The 24,360-nt window shown below is 38.0% G+C and overlaps 1 protein-coding gene across 1 annotated transcript; it reads left to right on the top strand.

Moving 5' to 3' along the window:
- The first annotated feature begins 216 nt into the window (after positions 1-216).
- Positions 217-22,485, top strand: ttc12 (tetratricopeptide repeat domain 12). The gene is made up of 21 exons (XM_063907534.1): positions 217-387; positions 1,832-1,986; positions 2,735-2,756; positions 7,867-7,944; positions 8,058-8,179; positions 8,467-8,526; positions 9,155-9,226; positions 9,637-9,697; positions 10,285-10,473; positions 12,722-12,791; positions 14,222-14,310; positions 14,827-14,995; positions 15,518-15,616; positions 18,098-18,161; positions 18,285-18,419; positions 18,619-18,711; positions 19,037-19,105; positions 20,091-20,192; positions 20,385-20,484; positions 20,672-20,900; positions 22,258-22,485. Exons 1-21 carry the CDS (start codon positions 336-338, stop codon positions 22,325-22,327), a joined length of 2,100 nt encoding a protein of 699 aa, XP_063763604.1. The 5' UTR covers positions 217-335; the 3' UTR covers positions 22,328-22,485.
- The last annotated feature ends 1,875 nt before the right edge of the window (positions 22,486-24,360 follow it).

Genomic DNA, 24,360 nt, shown 5'->3' with positions numbered 1-24,360 from the left:
ATATGCTTGTATGGCAAGCTTTTAAAACAAATCCTGTTTTGTTCATCATACTTCGTTCTGTAATATACTGGTTAGTGAGAACACATCCACTGACTTAAGTTTTATTTATTTTACGTATTATCTTCTACGTCGTAGCCTGTGGCAAAACAACAATTGGATGTGCTATCTCTTACGAGCTTCTGTGAAGGCATCACGTCACCAAGGTAACCGAACGCTGACACATTGACGGTGTGAGAAGTAGTAGGCTAAACTCAGTGTTTGCTAATTGTAATACATAAGATAAAGCTACCAATCTTATTAAATTACATAAGTAGGCTGGAAAGAGCAAACGCATCATGGACAAACTTGAAGACTTTGAAAGTTTTTTGAAGAATGTTGACCAAATAAGTAAGTACAATATGGATTAACCTTAGTAAATGCTATAACGTTACTAGCATAATCGGAACAGGTAACACGGCGTTATCATGTGCCAGAATCCAAGGTAGCAAAATGATGGTCATTCTTAAGCTAAAACTAACTAAACAGACAGGTGTTCGATTGCATGTGTTAATTTACCGAATATTTTGGGGTGAGAGCAAGCGCATTTTGTGGCATTTGCAACCAGTGGCAAGTACTTCCGGTGGCAGCTGCAGATGCCACTACTTTCCGAGGCATCTGTGGTAGCTAGTGATCATAATTATTGATGCACAAAAGTGTTATCAATGCTGGTAAAAGTGCAGCTAGTTTGACTCGGTATCCAGTGGTAGCAGCCGATGCCAATACAGATGCCACTACTTTACGTTACGTACATTTACTGTAGTACACATACTGTAATAATGGTTTAGATGTACATATTAAACAGTAAGGTACTTAAAACACATGATTAGCAACATTTTATTATGAAATATGAAAACACATATATTATAATCAATTATTATTATAGATATTAGCCTACACTTTCCACAGAGAAAGCGCCTTCTGCTTGACTGAGACATTTCCGACGATAAATAAGTGTTAAAACAGCAGCATTTCCGTGGCAACTACCTTAAACATTCGTTTGCCTAGGCGAGTGATAATTCCCCTTCAGCAGCCATCGGCAAGTAGCCTACTGGCATCCTTGGTAGCTAGTGGCATCTGCAGGGAAAGTAGTGGCATCTGCAGCTGCCACCGGAAGTACTTGCCACTGCTTGCAAATGCCACAAATTGAGCCAGGCCCTAGTGATATTTTGACGCTTAATGGCAGATTCGATATGCATTGTTTCACAAAGCAGGTAATATAGAAACAGTATGCTACCAACTCGCTGTTGTGTCAGTGGTTCAGAAAGTCCTTGGATTTAATGAAGCTAAACCTTAGACATTAAATTGCCACTTTTTTATACGTTATTGATTTAACTTTTTTAAGTCAGATTGCTAACTCAGCACGCATTCATTTTATATTTATTTATTTTACCCTGATTCACCCCTTACTTTTGAGTATGTACATTGTGTAACTTTTAATGTAAACGTTTTTTAATACACATGAGAGCCAAAGACAAATGTTTGACTTCTGCACATATCAAGTATACAATATAGTATTTTCTCTTTTGTATTAATAGTCTTTTGTACACATATTAAGTTGTAGGAAAGTTGTGACATTATTTGTGTACGGCAATTTGTATATTGTCACATATGAACGTGGTTAGATGACAACATGTAACTATATTAATAGTATGAAGCTTAAATCAGGTAAAAATGACCATTTTTGGTACACAAAGCATATCAAATTGACTTGTTCCTATGACACATGTGATTTTGATAATTATAAAACAATTGTGTGAAGGCACAGTATAACAGTATCATTCATTATTTTAAGGTGAGCTAGTTAAGGATCTCAAGTCCTCTGATGTTGCAATCCAGCAAAAAGCAATAGAGACAGCAGATGGATACATCGCTGAGTTTGATGAGCCCTGCAGGACAAAAGTCAACAAGACTACAATCAACACAAACACACCGTTTCAGCCTTCCTTGGTAAGACATACAAACAAAGAAACCCGAATACAGTTGCAGTTAATGTCGCCCTAACACATGGGTCACATACAGCCCAATATGATCTCAAGTGGGCCTGAACAGTAAAACCAAAGCATAATAACCTATAAAAAAAAAAACACCCCCAAATGTTTCCATTTCTTGTAGCTGGAATGAATAGCTGGAGATAACTTGCTGATCCATCAATTAAGAAAACAAACTGATGTTTCCTTAAACTTGACAACATTTCATTTATCTTCTCTTATCTCAGTTTTCCTGGCAAGCTCTTGTAAGTAAGTTATTCACCGTAATAGGTATGATAGTGGCATCCTATATTATACTCCTGGTCCATTTTTCTTGAACCTTTTTTCTTTTTTGACAAACATGCATGATAGCCTTGAAAGCGATGGAGCCTGTACATAAGCCCATCCAACATATTGGCTGCTTCTCTTATTTTATTGGAAATTGGAATTGGAATTACACCACCCTAACCTGGAACAACTGTCTTCAACCTGAAAGGAAAATATAATCCCTTTCAATAAAACCTTGTCTCCTTTAATACAGTACATCTTGAGCTGGTTCCTCTTGAAACTGTCCTGGCCCATTATTTTTTGTCTTTGTATTTTTAATTGTTATTTTATTTATTTAGTAGGTTTTTCATTATGTGTATAACTTATGTTTGTTGTAAATACTTTGAGCTTTTTAAATACTTTTGTGAAAATCTTTTCATCAAACTTCTCCTGTTTTACAGGGCCTGCAGAATGAACGTCCAGGTGTGTAGGTTATTTGTTTTTCCCTGGGTTTGACTTTAATGTTTATGCTAACATGTATGTCCACGCTGTGCATTGCAAGAATAGTTTAGAGCCCAAAAGATACGAGAATAAATACAGTAGACTCTCTATGTATCTGTTATGATTTTCAAACATTATTCTGATTGTTGTTCATTAAACATGAAGTAGTTTGAGTTTTCATGATGACAAGGGTATTGCTGTGTAATAGAGGAAATTAATCATTGGACTCATTGGACATGATTGATATGTTTGTGTTGGTGTGTTTGTTTGGAGACTTCTTAAAATGATTGGTGGATAGGAGATTTATAGTATTGATTGTTTAGGCCACAACGGCAAAACACGATAGAAAGGTATTGGAAAATGTGGGGGAAGCCATGCAAACAGGAGCCAGCTCTAGGTTAGCGTGTAGCGCAGAGAAGTTGCTGTGATTATCTTAATAGCAGGTATTACTTTTTTCACAATATTTCACTTGTATACGGGCCATTCTACCGAATTGGTTCAAAGTCAGGTTGGGAAAATGTTTGAAATGTATGTTTTATTCCCAAAACTTTGACTATATATATATTATACCATATCTAAAGTACACATATTTAGTAAAAGAACAGTCCATTTTTATATTTTACTTTCAGACTGTTTTGGAATATTTTTCCTCTCCCAAAAATTGTCACTACCGAAACAAAGTAATACACTATAGTAAAACAATATTATTATTTATCTGTTAAGATTGTGTTTACTTCCCTCCTCTAAAGAATATTTTAACAAATATTTCTTGAAGGTTTTCACAATTAAATAAATGAAAATGAATTTTTTACCAAATTTCAAAGTTCAATTTATACAAGTCATCAAAATCTAAATGCAGTATTTCTTTGTAACATGCGTAATACTGATCATTTTGATTCCAGAGTTGATGATTGATGAAATTGACCATACTTTAAACCAATCAGTATCATAACATTTTAGTTGATAACTGAAATCACTTTATTTTTTACGAAACATCCAGTGTTTTGGTAGTGAAGGCACTGTTTTGGTAGTGAAGGCACTGTTTTGGTAGTGACTGCACTGTTTTGGTAGTGACCACAGTATTTTGTTTGCAAGGTTGTATCATATTTCCTCAACCTTATTGCTTAATCTTAACTCATAACATGCCTTAGGTTGGGAATATTACAAACACAAATGTTTTGTGGTCGATAGAATTATTTCATTTTTGAAGACATAACAATGGTTCATCCAGAACCATTTAAAGTACCAACATTACATTATCAAGGGAAAATTATCTGAATGAATTAACTGATCATGAACACAAATTTCACACACACACACGTGTAAATGTAACAGGGAACTATCAGGATGAAACTGGAAGCAAGTGGTCTTCATGTAGCTTCAATCATTGCTAGTATGTCTGATCCATTCACAGATTACAGATTACTTGATGAATACTCAGTGTACCTTTGATGGTGGTCAGCTCATTTGGCAGGAGAGTGTTTACTCTGTTTATCTGGTCTTCCTCCACGTAGAGGAGCTTGACTTTGGTGAGAGGAACGAGTGTGTCATAGAGGACTTTGGCTGTGGGTATGTCAGTACCCCTGGCTACCTGTGAATCAGCGGTTCTCTTCATGGTGGCTCCAACGCCATCAGCAGGCCCTTTCCCGTGACCAGCTTCCAGGAAACTCCAGTTTACAGCGGTTAATCCCATCTGGAAAGGAATGGTGCTCAAGAGATAGAAGTTCTTCTTTCCTCAATATTGCATGGTCGGCCCATCACTGATGAAAAAGAGCTTTTGGATCCTCGGATGGTTCTCCTTCAGAAACTGAAGAACTGGTTTAAGCTGAGCCCAAATGGCAGGAGGATCATGCTTCATGGAAGGTGACAATGCACAGAATGTCAGTGTACAATCTGAGGTGTACACAACATCATTGTGCAGTGTAGTCTGCCTGTGTGATGCTCCAAAATGGACTTGCTGCACCTCCTTTGCATATTTGCACTGCCAGTTTTCTGCATAGTCAATGTGAAGAATAGCTTCGTCTTCTTTCAGAGATCTGTGCAGGGATTGTAGCTGTGTGTATTGGTGATGGATGTTGAAGAGGTGCTTGCACACTTTGGCTTTCATTTCTCTCTCAAAATCTTCCAAAAGGAGTTGCGGGCTGCCCTCACATCTCTGTTTGACCGTTTTTGTCACAGTGATCTTCTGTCTTTCTCCGTCCTTTTCTTTTTCATAATCTTTTTTCGTGAGCCACTGGTACCACCATGTGGCTTCTGTTCCTGATGTACCAGTACTTGTGGTGTGTGTGAGAGACTTGTTCTTACAAGAGAGACATTCCCTGTACATGCAAGCTTTAGCCTGAGTGGTATAGCACAACTCCTCAGCAACTTTGCTCAAGCTTGATGAGTTAATAATGCCAAGGTGCTTGAGCCTGTCTGCTTTCATTTGGGCATTGTCATGCAATTTGCAGAAACATGTCTCCCTGTTGTTGATGTTTGGGGCAACAATCCAAAAAGGTTTTATCCTGCAGAAAAGCGAATAGGACAGCTTCAAATGAGGCATCCCCAGCATCAACTTCTGATGCAAATTCAGCATTGAGTCAGAGAGGAACCTCTTTTGTTTCTTCTTTTTGAATCTTGTGATTGTTTCATTCTTCCCCGCTGATGCCCGACTATTGTCATCTCGACTTAAGAACATCTTGACTATGTCCATGGTCTTTTTATTTCCACTTCTCTGATAGTTGAACCTGGACTGTGGCTTGTCTACAGTCTTGTTGTAGACTTTGTTGCAGATACCTACTGTTTTTCTGAGCAAATTTACAAGTTTGTATTTTCTGAGAAACCTATCTGAGACAGCTCTTCTAAATGTATGCTTTTGTTTATAGTTGACAGACTTGTGTTTTTTCTCCATTTGGTGCATAAGTGTGTTGTGAAATAGCAGAGTTGTTCTAATATGAGCAGGAACTCTGTGCTGCTTTACATCATTATTAGTTTTTGTTCTTGGGGAACAATATGACTTGTCTGATGTCAACCTCAATTTTAACCTCTGACATCTTTTTTAAAATTTTGCTTCTCTTCGCTGCACGTCTTTGACCTTCTGCTCTAGTTTCTGTCATTTTCTGTAGTTAGAGGTTTTTGCCCTTCTCCTTCTCTTGTCTGCAGGTCTATTCTCTGGTGTCTGATCAGCCTTGCTAGAAGTGCTTGGTGGTGTTGAAGCCCTACAAAATGTCTCCATCTCGCTCTGTCTTTTCGCCAACACCCTGTGCTTTTGCTGTCTTTTCCTCCATGATTTCCTGACCTTCCTTTGCTCCCTGTTGGACAAATCGCTGATACATTTCAACTTTCCCTATTCTCTTCGTTTCCTATTTCTTTCTCTTTCCTTCCTTAAATATTCTTCGTGTTTCACTGGATCATCCCTCACTCTTTTCTTGTATCTCTCAGCCTCTCTGCTCCACTTTTTCTCATTTGTTTTGGCATTTTGGTTCTCCCCTGAACAATTTCAGATAGAAATCAGCATTATCTACATGTTTACCATTTAGTCCACACAACACAATTATTTTAAAATGATGGGATTGAAATACTTCTTACCATTCAATTTTGTCACTACCAAAATGATTATGTCACTACCGAAACTTTACCATATGTTTCGGTAGTGACAGTTTCGGTAGTGACAATTCTAGCTAACTTTGAGCATAACTAAAGAATGCTAGCAAGCACATGGCTAGCATACATGTCTTTGAAGAGGGGTACACTCATAAAAACATAATATTTTGCATAAAACCCCAAAACGTTCTCTTAATTGAAGAGAATATGTGTTTGGTAGTGACAATTCTTATGGTTACACGCCGATTTTCAGACTTTGGAACACATTTATATAAAAAGTATGGGATTCTGCTACTTACCATTCAGCCATGAAGGTCTGAGATGCTGTAACACTTCCCAATCCAAAATGCAGGGGGTGTGGCTAAAAACCAGGCTCAGCCAATGGACTAAAACTCTTGTGTTTCGGTAGTGACATGAAAACTGGGGACATGATTTTTTGAGTATAGTTTTTTAATTTAAAGATTAAACCCACAATAATTCTAAATATTTCAACTTCTGTTTAAACGTAATCATAAAGATATTTGTAATCACACCATTGAAAAAATTCTTAAAATTGTTTTAAGTGTTATTTACAGAAATTGAAATTTAGATGTCAGGGTTGGGGACAGCAACTTCCCAATATAAAGTACCCTATAAATGATGATTTTGTATATATTTAGCTTATCACTATCTCATTTAATGCCTTGGGATTAAATAAACCATAACATGTTCTTAGTAAATATCTTTGTCTGAAGACTTAATTGTTTTGTCTTGTTGAGGGACTGCACTTTGAACCAATTCGGTAGAATGGCCCATTACACATCCTATTCAAGCCCACTCTTCTAATGTGGTGTTCCATATAGCATGTACAGAAGCCCTGAGAGGCAAGGTTGAAAAAAACCTCTAGTAATCTCTTTTCTAATGGGTGCACTCTGGTGGCCAAAATGATTTCCCAGCTGTTTTTATAGGCAGAAATAATAAGGAACATTTTAAAATGATCCCGACAAACCACTTTATTTCACAAATAGAAAAATAAATACGGAACTTCGAAAGGTTTTCACCTCTTCTGAACTCTAAATGGAAGAGAGAAAACAATTTAGATGAGAATTGGAAAACGATGGCCAGACATTTTTTTTCTCATTTGCCTTTAAAGAATTAAGTAAAAAAAAAAAATCATCAAATCAACTAAATTAACTCATCAATAGCCGAGAAAATTGATAAGAGATGCAAATGCATAACAATTAAAACACTTAACCTTCAACTAATATTCATTGCTTTGAACTTTGAGCAATATGTCATTCGGAGAACTTTTTTCCCTGAGTGATAAAGTCACCAACGTTGAGTGATGACTTTTCTTTTTCTATGAAACATCTTTGATTCTACTTTCATTGATGTTCGGATTTTGCTTATTTAAAATGTGTAGCAAAACTCTGAAATGTGTGTCCAAACTTAAGTATTGCCAATGACAAATATATTTATATGTTTACTCTTTCTGTGTTCTGGCACTCATGTTTTCCTTCTTATTCCCCAGACAATTTCATGAGGATTATGGAGAGAGATGCTGAAGACAGGAGCTTACGGAGAATTGCAAAAGCAAACAAGGCACACGGTAAGTGATTCTCTGTTAAAGATGCTGTTGGAGATGAACAGTTTCTTGAATCTACTGCTCTGTTTCACTAGAAATACATCAGTTGAAATGTTTTACCGTTTTTGTCACTGCAGCACTCAAAGACAAGGGGAACGAAGCTTATGCTCAAGAAGACTATAAAACTGCTGTGAAGTATTACAGTGATGGCTTGGACGAACTACGGGACATGCAGCCATTGTACACCAACCGAGCACAAGTGAATATCTATATCCATGTATTTCCTTTGTTTCAAATGTATGAGTTAAAAGACGAAGAAATCAGAATGAGTCTGCCTAACAATATGCCATAATGAGAAATATTTCTGGTTCACTGAAGGTATTTCCTTTTGGATGTGATGATGGCCGTATGCAGAAAAGTTAATTGTAGAAACAATATGCTTGGCTCCAAAGACCCAGCATAACGAAACAATGTTACACTGCTAATCACATTTACTGTGTGGCAAGGTTGATATTTTTTCTGTTTTTGATGCCTTGTCCTACTTAGGCGTACATCAAGCTGGGGAAGTACAAGGAGGCCATCAGTGACTGTGAATCGGCCCTGAAGGTAAGGCCTAGCTAGAAACTGGGTTCAGTCAATCGCTGCCTCATTCGTCAAAGTGTCATCTGACGCGTCTTTTTTCGTCAGTCATGCTTGGAGCTCAGAGTAGGTATGTGGGAGGAAAAAAACCCCGAAATAGCCGAGTGGCATGGAGTTATGTTGTCCTGAGTTCACTCGAGCCAAACACAATTTGACAATGAATAATTATTACTGTAGTTTTGGATGTATGCTCTATAAAGCAACTGGATTTTTATCATCCTTGAAAAGTCATTGAAAAATAAAGCCTTCTTTTGGTTTTAATAATGAACAGCGCAAAATAATTGGTAATATCTATTTTCTTTGACAATTTGCCAAATGCCTTTTACATTTAACTTCACTCAGATCCAGGCATTCGTAAAAATGGGTCTTACATTTAATTACCAGTGGCATTAAAAAGTCTTAAATGTAATAAATCTATCGGGAACTCTATCATTTAAACACATTTCTGGAATAGAGGGTATTTCTGAAGGTCACACTGAACATTAACCTCTTATTGTGTTAGTGGTATAAACACAGACGCATTAGATCCCCATTATGTACCTGTAGATGTGTTCCTTCAACTAATGCTTTCCCATCACCATTTTCTCACTGTCAGTGTAATGAGGGGTGCATTAAGGCTTACCTCCACATGGGCAAAGCACATCTGGCATCAAAGAAATATAATGAGGTGAGTTTGATTATCTGTCACTGCATCTAATCACTCCTGCTTCTTACACATTGCTATTGTCTACAGATAAAATCTCATCTAACTATAGCAGGAACATGCCTTCATAATGAAAATGGTTTGCCTGGTATAAAGAAGGTTAATAGGAATTTTAAATTAAATAGGTTGCACACACGCAGCCTAGCCTCAAAGCAATCCTCTGCAAAATCTATTTTTCTAGGCTTTTTAATTCGTTTACAGGAAAGCCTTGAATTTAATATTGATATCTGGTAATAAAACAACTATAGTTGCATCATATGTATTGGACTGTGTTGAGATACTGTAATATTTTGGAGTCACCAGAATCATATTGATTTCCATAGCTTTAGAAGTGAAGCACACCACAGCGATAAACTAAATTCTTCTCTTTTCAGGCCAGAAAATGCTTTGAAAAGATTGTGGAGATTGAACCTACGAGGGAGAAAAAGGTGAAAGGTAAAGGGGGTTTCAGGGGTCAGTTAAGGACATCTTTAATATATTCAAGTCCTTTGTGATGCCTGCCTTCTTTGGCTATGTAACATGACTACCCATTAATACAATATTGTATCACATTTATGTTTATTACCATGATACAGTTTCATTATTATTCCATGATTTTATTCAAACAACACTTAGTTGAGATTGGTCTTGTTGGTGAGTTGGTTGTCATCGTTGTGGTCTCACTGACTGCAGCCTTTTATTTTGAAGGCTTTGACACATCCTAAACATTAATGCCACACTACTGCCAATCCATCCAGCTCTTTTTTGTACACATTGAGCTAAATGTTATTGAAGATCAACTTTACTTTATCCCACAGAATGCACTGTATCTTAGTCTCTTTGCTATTGTCTTATGTAGCGACAAATACATTTCCGATACTACAGATCTTCTTGTCTCAGTTAGTCATGTACAGTTGCTGGCAATATGAATGTGGGGCGGTTGTCTCTGGGTAACTTTTGCGATACAATGAGGCTTCCACTTCACTCTTTTCTGTGACAGTAAACGCTCAGTGTCTGCGTTTGAATCCATTTTCTCCACGCAGAGTACCTGGACCAGGTTGATTTGGAAGAGGAGAGACAGAGTCAGGAGATAAATGCAATGCAAGATTTTGTCATGGGTGAGACGAATGCCATAAGAGTGCCCCAGCTGCTGGAGGAGTTGTCTCGGCTTGGCCAGAATCCCATGTTCTACTGTGGAGGAATTGAGACGCTGTCACTAGCAGTTACTGACTGTGAGTGTTATTTTGAGAGTTTTGCGCATTATATTTAGCCTTCTCTTTTAATCTTCTTTCTCTTTCACTGCATCACCTACTGTATTTCCCGATTATATGGCTCAAATGGTAAGAACAAAGATGAGCCAGAAAAAGTGTTTGTAGTCAAGCACTCACAGCAAACGGCATGTGATCAGGTCAAGCAGGGCTGCAGAAACTGATTATTATTATTATAACTATTGCAATTGAACAGAGGGAGAGACTTAATGCTGTCCATCACTGATTCTCTTCACACTCCATTTGCTTGTCACGGTGAGCAAATTTCCAATATAGACTATACGCCATACCGAAAGAGCAAAACCCCAGAGGTGGCTAGTGTGGCAAGCCACTTTGCAAAGGGTAGGTCTATATACAACAACACAATGTAACACTATAACAGGACACTTTAACAGCTGCATAAATACTATTGTGCAAAACAACACATTTTGTATATTTATTCCATTATTAGAGCAAGACATTTGTCTACTTTCTGGCAATAACTGTTGGGGAAAACAATCTGCAGGTGGGTCTGCTGATAGCATTGGTTTTGTGAACTGTTTTGTAAGTATCTTACCTAGCAGATTTAGACCTCCCTTTGGTGTAAATATGATCATATACTTTGGCTGCCGAACTGCTGAGTGGGCCGCTCTGAGCTAGCAAGTTAAGTTGTTCCACCAGTTAAGTGGTGTTGTAAAACATAATGAACATTTAAAAGGAAATGCCTGACATTAAGATATCGACATAGTCTAAGGGCAGGATTGAGTAGGCAATGTTAGTAGTATTTCTGTACGCAGCAGGTACAGAGAGGGGTTGTTGACAAGATGACAGCACACACTATTAAGCCTTCTGGGGCTGTCTCGGGTGCAATTTAATGGACACATGTGATCGCAGGTGTCCATTCCTTAACCTCAGTAGCATTAGCTGCACATAACCCTGTCAGAATGATGATCAGAGTGATGGTTCCTTTCTGTTGGCTTTGTAGATGGTATTATCAGTGCTTATAAATATTTCAGGATGTCAATAGAGTTGTCAAAATAAGTGCCAGAATGTCTTGCACAATTCCGATCTCGAAAAAACTGCTTCTAAAACCTAGTTGAAAAAGATTATTGGTCCACGATGCAAATGTGTATCAAAGTAACACTAAAACAAGAGAGAACACATTCCATACTGCAGCATAATGTGTGGAAATGGTTGCAGATGGCAAATCATGTCAAACCTTGGCTTAAAACTAGCACAGTGCTGCATCAGAAAAAGCCCTCTCATCTTAATTTCTTCTCCTCATGGAAAACAAAATGTATATCTTGTGCTAGTGGTAAATATTTTGGGTAAAGGACATTGCAGGATATCTGTTTACTAAGTCCTCTACTGTATAAAAAAGGGGCCATTGTAGACGGGAAGCAGCTGCTCTCCTCCAGGTCGTCCACCCCTCTTCTGTTTGCTTCTTACATTTTTTTTAATTTTTTGACCTCAGAAATGAATTTGAAAAATTGCAGCATTTGTGAAACAACCAACAGTTCCTCAAGGTCAAAAGCCCCCTCAGGACTATTCATCTTTATTATATTTCAGCTCCTAAAGAAGTTGTAATATAGTTACTCTGCAATGCTCCACCTCATGGATGCTCTTGAACAAGTTGTGTACGTCTTCAGGTAATTTGACCACACAGCCAAGACTGATGGAATTGACCAAGTCAGGCTTGAAGCGTGACACTCAGTAAACCAGAAAGCTGTATAAAACCCACATCCCTGTGTATTGCTAACCCTCTATTTTTGCTTTAACCTTAAAATGCCTTATTCCTTTTCACTAGCTGTCCACCGCAGAATAGCAAACACTTCTCATCTGATCCATCTTTCTTCATGATTTAGATGAATAAAAATGTACCGTCAAAGATATAATGCCTGTCTCACAGTGCCATTCAATGGGAAAGGGTAACCTTACATAACTCAGAACTGAAAGGATCTCAGCAGGGCTGACATTACAGGATTTCACCCCTACACTGCTCCCTAACTGTCCTGCTGTACTTTAGTAGACTACAAATCATTTCAAGTGGAAAATACAATATTCCTCATTATACCATACTCTCTCAACATATTTTATTTATTATTTTCTCTCCAACCCATGTCTCTAAATCACTGAACAAGGCAAGCTTTACAAAACGAGAGGTGTGTTCTTCTACTTGGTGCTGATATACAGTTTTTTGTATTCTCACACTATCTACTGTTCTCTTTATCAGGTACAGGCCAGACCCTTTTCAGACTGAACAATGGCTTCAGTATCATCAGCAGCAATGACACAGTGAGGAGGTAAGGAGACCAGAGGGAGAGAAGTACTGTAGCTGTCAGTTTTCAGTGGAGCTGTGACAGATGGACCCAGAGACCAGCGCATACAGACACAATAATGGCCTAAACTAGAGAGATCATTTTCCATCTTCTCCCTCCCTCTCTTTAGTTTCTGTGATAACGGCCAAAACTGAAAAGCTGATCACATTGAAGATTGAGATGAGCACTAGCATGAACAGAAGCCCTCTGTTTTGTCCCTGAAAAAGAGGGTGTTTTGCACATGATATCAATTACAAGTCCCTTCAAATCAGATCAGAAAGATTATTATTAACTAACACACATTTTCTGTTTTGTTCATTGTTATCATTGAAATTATATTCTAGTTACAAAAAATAAAGTGCACCGATATTGCAGTACAATAGCCATAAAGTATGCTGCTGTAAACCAGATGCAACTAAGTAAAACCTTTGTGAACCATGTCACATTGAAGTCACCTGGTGCATTGTTGTCTGTTTTATAAATGCTTTTTAGAGCTGAATGAAAGTCAAGGGGTTCTGTCGTGTTGAAACCACAGTAAACCAAAAAGAAATTAAGAAACAATTATATTAAAGAACAAAAAGTGTGAGGGCAATCGCTCACAGAACATGTCATTCTAAAAAACATGTGACAAGTATAACGATTAGAGATTGTTCTGTAAGCTTGGGCCAACACATTCCATCTTCCTCAGGGCAGAGACAAAAGTGACGTCAAGTTCAAACCCCTTTCCTGGGATAACTGATGACTTGTCAAGTAGCATGTGAGTGATGGCCAAGTTGCTAAGACACATACAGTACCTACAAGAGATGTAGATTAATTGTAGGGCAAGATTCAAGATTCTTGATTCAAAGGGTTTAATGTCATATGCACATAAGCTACGGTAAAGAAATGGCAATGAAGTCCCGAGCTCCTCCTATAAGACATATAACATCAGAAAAATTCAAAAAACCAAATGCAAAGTGCATAATGATGATTAAGCCATTATTAGAAACAGCATGCTCACAAGAAATAGTTTTTGTTTATTCTTATTGATCTATCGCCTTTATATAGCTGTCCTGAAAAACATTTTATTCATTGTTATTTATTCTTTTTTTTTTAAAGTCGCCTTTAATGTTGTCGCCTTAATAGTTGCCTTTAATGTTGTCGCCTTAATAGTTGCCTTTAATGTTGTTCTTCAAAATAACGGCATAGTAGGCCTATTCTTATGAGATGAGATGGCATCTAATGAATTGTGCTAAATTTCTGCATGTGTCTGGTGTCTTAAACTTGGTCATGTGTTACGTTCTGTTTGTGGAGGCATACTTGCTTGTAATTGATATCTTAATTGTTTCACAGTAATATTTGCATTTGATTTGTATTACGTCAGTAAGAAGACACCAATCAAACACTGATCCCTGAGCTTTATTTTCTCTCTGCAGTTGCCTTTTGCAGGAAACTAAGGATCCAGGATGCCAGCAGTTGTGTGTGTCTGCTCTGAAGCTATGGAGGGTTGTTTGTGGTGGAAATGGTATGTATTAAATTGCACAGTCCAAGTTCTTTCTGCAGCCAGTTGCTCTCACTGAGTTAACAGGAAATCAAGTTAAAAAAGAAAGAATTATGCTGCACTGTGTCATTATTGCACAGCTTGTTACTGTTATACTAAGCTTCTTCTTTTGTCAAGCCTTTATTTTCACTTTGAATCACACAAGTTGTGTGGGCTTCAGCAAATCCACTCTTTGTGCCAACTGTGATACTCTGTGTGTGTGTGTGTGTGTATGTGTGTGTGTGTGTGTGTGTGTGTGTGTGTGTGTGTGTGTGTGTGTGTGTGTGTGTGTGTGTGTGTGTGTGTGTGTGTGTGTGTGTGTGTGTGTGTGTGTCTTTGTCTCTGTGTGTTAATACCCTATTAACAACAAAGTGTTTCTTCAGCCTAATTTTCGTGTAATTCTGTTTACAGATTAGGTGGTTTTTCCTTAGGGAACACAACAGGGTACTGTGTCCAATGAGCTCATACTTTGTACATAACATGTTTTCCCTTTGTTTTTAGATGAAAACCAGAAAATGTTGATAACGTGCCCAGTCATCAGACAGTCCATTGTTGACTTGTTAACATCAGAGCATGTTGCAGTTCGGGAAGAATGCCTGGCATTACTAAATTTGTACTCACAGATGCCACATGGCAGACGTTTGGTTATTGACAAACTGAATGGGCACATGTAAGACATTTATTTACTATTAATTTATTTACATTTACATCACATGCAACAGAAAAAAGCAACAAGATAGCTGGAGTAAACATATGCTACAGTGTTGACAGATATAGTAGATTTTCTGCATGTTTCTTGTGAGCCAAATTACTCAATGTTTTTTTTCATTTACCTATTCCTGCCTCAAAGTATTGAAATTATCTTACATTTTACATTGTTCCCCTTACGGAATCTGTGGAAAGACATTAGGTCAGCCATGGGCCATATGTTTGACATTGTTAGTACAATTGCCACATCCATTTCATCGGAAATGTTATAAATCATTATTCTGGTACATCGTTTCTATAGATTAAAAAAGGGATTTCTTATCCTATGTCTGATATTATCTGAGTTGCAGTAAAATCAGAAATGAATTATACTGTTGCTCCTGATTAGCATTTTATCGCCCTTATATGATTTTTTCTTTCCATCCCTGTCTTCTTCTGTTCTTATTTTCTCTCTTTTTCTGTCTCTCCCCCTCTGACTCTAAAGGTTTGTGAGGAACCTCATGGCGTGCATCTTGAAGCCAAAGCATCATCAGCAGCAGAACACAGCTGTCAAGATTCTGGAGAACTTTGCAGCAGAAACCAAGTATAACTGATACACAGCCCGACAAAATAACTCACAACACCCAAACTATTTATTTTATTACTGGAAAAGGATATTCATAGTTTCAGATACTCAGGATATGACCCAGCGGTCTATTATCCTCATGTATTATACGGTATCCATATATTTGAAGCACCCTAAAATCCATCTATTCATTATGCAGGAGGGCTCCTCTGACAAATGGTATGGCATCTTTAATATTTCAACATGTGCTATCCAAGGGTTAAGGTCACTTCAAGGCAAAAAGCCGTTCTCAACCTGTTTTCCTCTCTAGCGCCTCATGAAAACAAGACATAAAAGGGAAACCCAGGCTCCAACACAGCAGGAAATAAGTCGAGGTGTCAAGAAGTGAAGGGGGAAGATCAATTTCCCTGTCTGCAGCTCAAAGAGAGTTACCCAACAAAAATGTATTATATGCTACTGAGGTTTTTCACATCCCTTTTGGAGGTAAATCATTTACAACCAATCCAAATTCCATATTGGACCCAAATAAAATAGAATATATTTGGCAAAACATTTACATATTACATATACAGTGGGGCAAAAAAGTATTTAGTCAGCCACCAATTGTGCAAGTTCTCCCATTTAAAAAGATGAGAGAGGCCTGTAATTTTCATCATAGGTATACCTCAACTATGAGAGACAGAATGAGAAAAAAAATCCAGGAAATCACATTGTAGGATTTTTAATGAATTAATTGGTAAATTCCTCGGTAAAATAAGTATTTGGTCACCTACAAACAAGCAAGATTTCTGGCTCTCACAGACCTGTAACTTCTTCTTTAAGAGGCTCCTCTGTCCTCCACTCGTTACCTGTATTAATGGCACCTTTTTGAACTCGTTATCAGTATAAAAGACACCTGTCCACCACCTCAAACAGTCATACTCCAAACTCCACTATGGCCAAGACCAAAGAGCTGTCAAAGGAGACCAGAGACAAAATTGTAGACCTGCACCAGGCTGGGAAAACTGAATCTGCAATAGGTAAGCAGCTTGGTGTGAAGAAATCAACTGTGGGAGCAATTATTAGAAAATGGAAGACATACAAGACCACTGCTAATCTCCCTCGATCTGTGGCTCCACGCAAGATCTCACCCCGTGGGGTCAAAATGATCACAAGAACGGTGAGCAAAAATCCCAGAACCACACGGGGGGACCTAGTGAATGACCTGCAGAGAGCTGGGACCAAAGTAACAGAGGCTACCATCAGTAACACACTACGCCGCCAGGGACTTAAATCCTGCAGGTCCAGACGTGTCCCCCTGCTTAAGCCAGTACATGTCCAGGCCCGTCGGAAGTTTGCTAGAGGGCATTTGGATGATCCAGAAGAGGATTGGGAGAATGTCATATGGTCAGATGAAACCAAAATAGAACTTTTTGGTAAAAACTCAACTCGTCGTGTTTGGAGGAGAAAGAATGCAGAGTTGCATCCAAAGAACACCATACCTACTGTGAAGCATGGGGGTGGAAACATCATGCTTTGGGGCTGTTTTTCTGCAAAGGGACCAGGACGACTGATCCGTGTAAAGGAAAGAATGAATGGGGCCATGTATCGTGAGATTTTGAGTGATAACCTCCTTCCATCAGCAAGGGCACTGAAGATGAAGCGTGGCTGGGTCTTTCAGCATGACAATGATCCCAAACACACCGCCAGGGCAATGAAGCAGTGGCTTCGTAAGAAGCATTTCAAGGTCCTGGAGTGGCTTAGCCAGTCTCCAGATCTCAACCCCATAGAAAATCTTTGGAGGGAGTTGAAAGTCCGTGTTGCCCAGCGACAGCCCCAAAACATCACTGCTTTAGAGGAGATCTGCATGGAGGAATGGGCCAAAATACCAGCAACAGTGTGTGAAAACCTTGTGAAGACTTACAGAAAACGTTTGACCTCTGTCATTGCCAACAAAGGGTATATAACAAAGTATTGAGATGAACTTTTGTTATTGACCAAATACTTATTTTCCACAATGATTTGAAAATTAATTCATTAAAAATCCTACAATGTGATTTTCTGGATTTTTTTTTCTCATTCTGTCTCTCATAGTTGAGGTATACCTGTGATAAAAATGACAGGCCTCTCTCATCTTTTTAAATGGGAGAACTTGCACAATTGGTGGCTGACTAAATACTTTTTTGCCCCACTGTACATTTGCAAACATCTTTCAATACATATAACACTACAAAAGATAAGATAAGATAAGATGGCCTTTTATGTATCCCTGTAGGGAAATTCAGGATCTTAAAGCAGCAACAGTGTGAGAATGAAAACCAGGACAGTGCAAATTCACACGAGGATAATAACATAAACAATACCGATACAAGATAAAATGTTGATTAGCTGAATAATTACATACATATTTCAGTTCAGATTGTTAAAAATATTTACATCTCAGTGTACAATTGCGAGTGCTAATACATATACTCTGTTTCCTATGTTTATATGGTAGCATTGTTTCATTTGTCCTTACAGATTTTGCCTTCAGTTAAGAGACGTGTTGAAAGACTCTGTCATTGGGCCATTTACAACATTACTGGTAAGCTATGTACTGTATGTGCAGGTACAAAGTAGTTTTCATATTGATTTATACACTCAACATATGTATGTGTGAATTTGTGTGTGTGTGCAAATGAACAAATGTGTTTTCTTCATTTGATAGGCAAATATCAGCGAGGCCAATCGGCATGTCCTTACATCACTGATATCGGCTGTCGGCTGTCTTGCTCGAGATGATGTCATTCGTCACAATTTATCCCATGATCCAGAATGTTGGAAGGCTTTTGTGGTCGCCATTGTTAGTACAATGACTTTTCTCTATATAGTAAAGTTAAAATCAATGAGTGGAAACACCAGTGTGGTCTGAATGATGCAGTGAGACACTAGATATGTATATCTAGTGTCTCACTGCCTAGATATGTTCAAATGTTAATGTTTAGTTTTTAATCTTTCTGTATTGTTTTATTAAGTGTAGAATGTGTTGGTTGTTTTTGCAGAGGCAATGCAGTGCATGTGATTACAAAGAAATCATTTACCCTCTGCTTGGTTTGATCATCAACCTTTCAACTGTCTCCTCTCCAATCATTCAGGTAAGACAAGTCATGTGGGACATTTTCTTTATTAATTTTGCCTCAGGTGGAGTTTTAGTTGTGCAGGTGTATGCTACGGTTGCAAACAGGAACAAGTGGGCGATGATCACATTATGACACTGTTTCTAATATAAAGTTGACTGACATTCAACGTGAATGAAAGAATGACATGTTTTTAAAGAACATCCGCTGTACACCACTTTAAACATAATTTCTGTCATCAATATTAAACAAAAGGATATTTATGATGTGTGTGAAACATGGAGTGTGACATAAGGGGGTGAAATTTATCTGAAAATTGTTTTTTCTGTCCCCTTTTTTCTAGGAGCATGCTGTTTCACTCTGCAACTACACCCTGGGCCTACTGAGGGATAATGATGGAGGAGTAATAACTGTGAGTTATTGTTACTTTGGCACTACACTGCAAGAGGTTAAAACCTCACACGTCATGTATGTCGTTGCTTTACTGTACCATAACTTCCATTAGGTTTATATGTTTCGCTGTGTCGGAACAAGAAACGTTTGAAAAGTTTTAATACTTGTTTTTTACAGATACTAAAGATGCATGTTGAAAACATTCAGTTTGTTTTCCTTACTTCCATACATCTTTAAAAAGCTAAACACTTCTCAGGGAAACTTGGAGAATATATCGGCGTTGAGTAATGGGGCTTTTGGGGCTTGTGAAGTCATTGGCAATGTGCACCAAAAAGATGGTAACAGCCATCCACAGTATTCAGAGGATCCTATATACAGTATGTGTCATTACAGTTGATTAACGCTCAAGCTCCAGGTGCTGGGGCCTGTGCTAATGGTTGTTATAGCAGTTTCACACTGCCTACACAATGCCCTCAGAGTCCCACACTTCCACCCATCTGCCTTTTCACTCTATTTTTGTGCTCACACACTGTGTTCCTGTAACTTTTTTTTGTCAGTTTCACCTGGTCCTAACACCTTTTTAAAAAAAAAGTTCCTGATGTTTTTCTCAGTTTTTGTCTTTTCTTGACTTACTTATCTTGACTTGACTTTCCTCTTTATTGTATTATCTACACTAAAGCCCTAAAGCCCAAAGTATTTCATTTTGGCTGTTTTGTTATCAGTTTGAGTATATACATTGAGGTTAAGCTTTCTTAAAGGGAGGTGTGAGGAGCATTTGTGTGTGAGGCAAAGATTGGTAGAAGGTATTAGAGAGAGAATCACATTAAACACATTTAAGTTTTTTGTCTGCTAGCTATATTCACTCAAAAAACGTTTCTGTTGATGCTCTCTACCCTGTCTATTTATCTGCCGTGATTTTCATCTGTCTTTTATTCCTATATTTTTCTTCCTCTAATATAATCTCCAACAATGCCAATGCCAACAAATTTGTCTTTGTCCTTCAGAGATCCGCGGGTGTGCTGAGTACTGTTCTCCCTCAGTCCCCTGAAGCCGTTCAGCATGTTATTCAAGGGAATGTGGTCCAGATCATGCTCCCGCTGCTGAAGGTGCATATCTGAACATACAATCTAGTGTCTATTAATACATCAACACGTGCTTAACTTGTAGAATGACGATATTCACAAGAAGACATGATGAAAAAAACACAGTTTTGATTTGTTTACTGCATTTATTTTTAACTGGGTTAACTACGTTCAACATGTTTAATGTGATTGTTGTTTCTTTGTCTTCCTCCCAAGGGAACAGGGCAGACTGCCACTAAGTATGCCATTAAGACTCTGACACTCTGCACTGCTACCAGTCACTCAGCCCGGGAGGAGCTGGTGCAGTCCGATAAAAGTGAGGAATGATTGACATTCATTAGTTTATGAATAACATTTTAGGGTTGACCTATTATGCAAATGTGGGTGTGTCTGCTTGTCTGCAGTGCAGTGTGCAGTATATCGGTTCATTTTCATGTCAGTACATGTGTGTTTGTTAATGCATTTTCTCTTCTCATTTACTTTTTATTTATTGTTTTACACAGAACTGTCTATTTTACGTCATTTGCTGGCTTCCAGCTGTGATGAGATGGTGTCAGGAAATGCAGCCTTGTGCTTGGCCCACCTCCTTGAGTTGGAGGGAATTGCCAGCACCCTGCTGGGCACTGATATTGTGCGGCTGCTGCTGCGCCACGCAGCAGGGGACACTAAGAGGACAGCTGTGCGGCAAAATGCAGCGATTGCTCTGGGGAAGCTGTGCCGATTTGAGCCCAGGTGCCCTCTCACCTCATTCTATAAACCACATGCTGCTGATTACATTCTAGAAACTAGCCTGAAGGAGCATTGATGAACAAGATAATAAGTCTCACTGAATTGACACTATGTGATGGTATGCCTTAAAGTAGTTGGTCACACATTAGGCAAATGTACGTCTTCTGGCTCAGCCGGAAATATTTATTATATTGGTGTTTGCATATCAAAGTCAGTATGCAAATATCGTTTATTATACAGAATTTATATTCTGTCAGTTCGTTTGTTAAGTACCGTCATCACTTCGACTACTGCAGTTATTCTGTGTGTTGTGAGTGGTCAGAAGAATTAACACACACAATCCACATTGAAGATCCGTTATCGCCTTTAATTAGAGAAAAAACGTACCAAAATGCTTAACAGAACGAAGCACCTTTAAACAGAACATTCAAAATAATACGGCGTAGCTTGGGTACTCTTCCCCATTTCCCCTGCGGTCTATCATGCGGTTAATACATTGTTTGCCTTCCACTCATCCCCACACCTGCCACCTGTCCCCTGTTAAAGGGCCACGCCTATGTGACGTCATTACATTGGTATGCAGCATCAATCAAAAACAACAATAGATATGAATAATAAAACATCATATACAAACCTTCATAATATTTCATTAGAAATATAAATCAGAAAGGCAAAATGGCTTCAACACTGTGCATGCGATTACTAACTATTGTGTGACTACTCTAACGACAGTATATCCACAACATGACCACTTTTTTATTAATATCTGCACTTATTTTTGCTGCTAAATCTTGATGGACAGGCTGATTGCTACATTTGTTTGATAGCTTAAATTTGAGCTCATTTAGTCGATCAACACTCCTGTCTGTTGGATACATTTTCTGGTTAAAAGTAATGTGTTTTTTTCAATATCCATTAGTCTGCCAACTATTTCTAAATGTATTTTTGTCAGTTAATGACACAAAATGTTCACAAATGGCAAGAGGCATTTTTCCAGAGCCCAAGCTGTCATCTCCCAAATGCTTCTCCAAAGACATGAAACTATAGAGACAAACAGCTGACTCTCAAATACAAATGAAGTTATCGTGGTCAAAGTCATTGTCAATTAATTTTCTTCCCATCAACTAATCACAAAAGTGAAGTAAAAAACGGATTGTAGAAAAGTTCTGGAGGCAGTTCCTTCCACCCCTTTGATTGAGTCCAAATTATTTGCAGTTAATTTACAACAGACTGACTTCAATCAAGGTTTAAAAATATCTAAGCTAAATTGGAACAAGGAAATGCTGTTTCATTTGAATTTCACCCCACCAACATACTTTCAATGTGCTTTCAATTGACATCCTCCTTTCTTCAATTCCAGACATATGCACAAGCTTCGGGAACTTCACGGCCTTGAGATCCTGCACTCCTGTATGAAGGTCATCCCATGACATATTTTATAATTGTTTTCAGCGGTTTGTCCTTTTATCTTTGTGTTAGGCTTGAATGACTAATCACTAAAAAGCACTAGGCCTGGTAGTCATATAATTTGTTTCCTCTTCTTTATAATTTCTTTTTAAAACACTGATCATTAACTGCTATTCAAAACATTACCAATCATTTAAAAAATATTTTGTATATATATATTTTTGTATATTTCTTAAAATTCAGATTTGAATTTAATAAAAACAAATCTAATATTCTTTGACTTTTTTCATTTTAATGCCCATGAAAATGTCTAATTTTTGACTCAAAACTAGTGTGCAAATTGTGGAGTATACCTCTTGCGAGAATTGAACCATTTCCAATAGTGTGTTTGTCCATCTGAAAATGTCTGTGCCAGCCTATGGTGCGTTTTAAATGTTCTGATTATTAAGATTTTAGGGTTTCAAGGTTTCAATTTTGTTTATTTTGGGATTTCATTCCAGAAAGGAGCAGTTTAGTCCTCTTTATATTATTGATTAACAGAAACCCTCCGCCATCTGTGTTTGGATCCTCTGGACGGCAGTACAGTAATTCATCTTGTATGAACACGTTTTAAAGACTGTTTACAGTTTGACTTAGTCTTGGGGTCTTCCTTTATTTATATTTCTTTGAAATAAGAGGATTAGTTATAAACTCACAGGAAGCTGTGCCCAGGAATTTAATGTGGGACTTCTCTTGCTGTGTGACAACAGCTCAAACCTGTTGATTATCCGAAGTGAGGTTACACATTGCTGCTCTCGCTTCTTGGATGTTCAGCCAATATGAGAAGGTCAGAGCTATAACTCTGCTCGCATAATATTTGCACTGCAACTGTGATGAGGAGTTGCACTGGGGGAGACAAGTAAACCTGGAATTATATTTGCTTTCACCTAAGCTGCACTATATAATGAAAAGGTCTGACAGTGTGAGGTTGTGGTTTCAGGTGAGTTACGGTGTGTTTGTGAGTATGCTCAAATATACACAAACCTTACAGCCACAGCAATATAACACCTGGCGGTGGAAGATAAAAGGCTGTGGAGTTTTTAGCTATGCTTGCAGCGTCGTTCTAGGGCTGGAAACGTCATTATGTTGAAAACTGGACTTTGGTCCTGACTGAAATAGCTCAGACCTATTGAATGACTTGCAGTTAAAATGTATGGTTCCCAGAAGGAAAAGACCTACTTGATCACTATGAGGTTGACTCTTTTGCTTTTCAGTAAAAACATCTCAACAAATATATGCTTGCATTAAGAGGGTGAATCCAAAGGTCATTAATAATCCCCTGATTTTTTTTCTTCAGTGAAATATCTCCTGGCTTTTCCATCTAGGTCAGTGTAAAATATGATCAAAGTTAAATTGTTAAAAGTGTGTAAGAAATAAAGGTGCGAATATTTCTGTATTTCATCACAAATCCCCTTGACTATAAATTGAGAATGTGAACACTTATTTTTGAGGAATGTCAGTAAGATTATCACCAATGTGTTCCAACTTTGTTATAGGTTATTAACATCCTCAACTGTATTGCATATGCACAAATGTAGTTAAGGCGTCTTTTCTGGCATCGTTTGTACCTTTTGACTAGTGTACTAGCAGTGACTGTAAAAGGAGCGGTTAACAGAAATCTAATCTCTCTGCAGAGGACAGGGGCTCCCTGTAAGGGATGACACCATCTGTGTATGTGTGCAAACCACTGATACCTTCTTCTCAGTTGGTATCAAACAGCAATAAGAATGATTATTCACTGAGGCATGAAAGATTGTAAACAGGACTGAACAGAAATGAAGAGGCTTTCCTTTTTCACCCTGGGATTTTTCCTACTTGCAGGTATGTTTATTTTCGTAGGTGCTGTAGAGAACAGTAGTACCTTCTATTGTGTTGCACCCTTTTTTGCACTTGCTGATTCAAATAATATAGCATTTTCATGTTTAATGTTTTTAATGTATTATTGTCAGCTATGAAATATTGTTCTATTTTAGTTCTACATAAAATTATAAAGCAAAAAAACAAAAAACCAAACTAA

This window comes from Eleginops maclovinus, chromosome 18 (assembly GCF_036324505.1).
Source record: "Eleginops maclovinus isolate JMC-PN-2008 ecotype Puerto Natales chromosome 18, JC_Emac_rtc_rv5, whole genome shotgun sequence".
NCBI lineage: Eukaryota > Metazoa > Chordata > Actinopteri > Perciformes > Eleginopidae > Eleginops > Eleginops maclovinus.
This window is presented reverse-complemented; position numbering and strand designations above follow the sequence as displayed.

Excerpts from the sequence above, each read along its gene's own strand:
- ttc12 (XM_063907534.1), top strand. The coding sequence starts at position 336 with ATGGACAAACTTGAAGACTTTGAAAGTTTTTTGAAGAATGTTGACCAA. Across the intron at positions 8,527-9,154 it reads ACTGTGAATCGGCCCTGAAG|TGTAATGAGGGGTGCATTAA; the intron begins GTAAGGCCTAGC and ends TCTCACTGTCAG. Across the intron at positions 20,901-22,257 it reads CTGTGCCGATTTGAGCCCAG|ACATATGCACAAGCTTCGGG; the intron begins GTGCCCTCTCAC and ends CTTCAATTCCAG.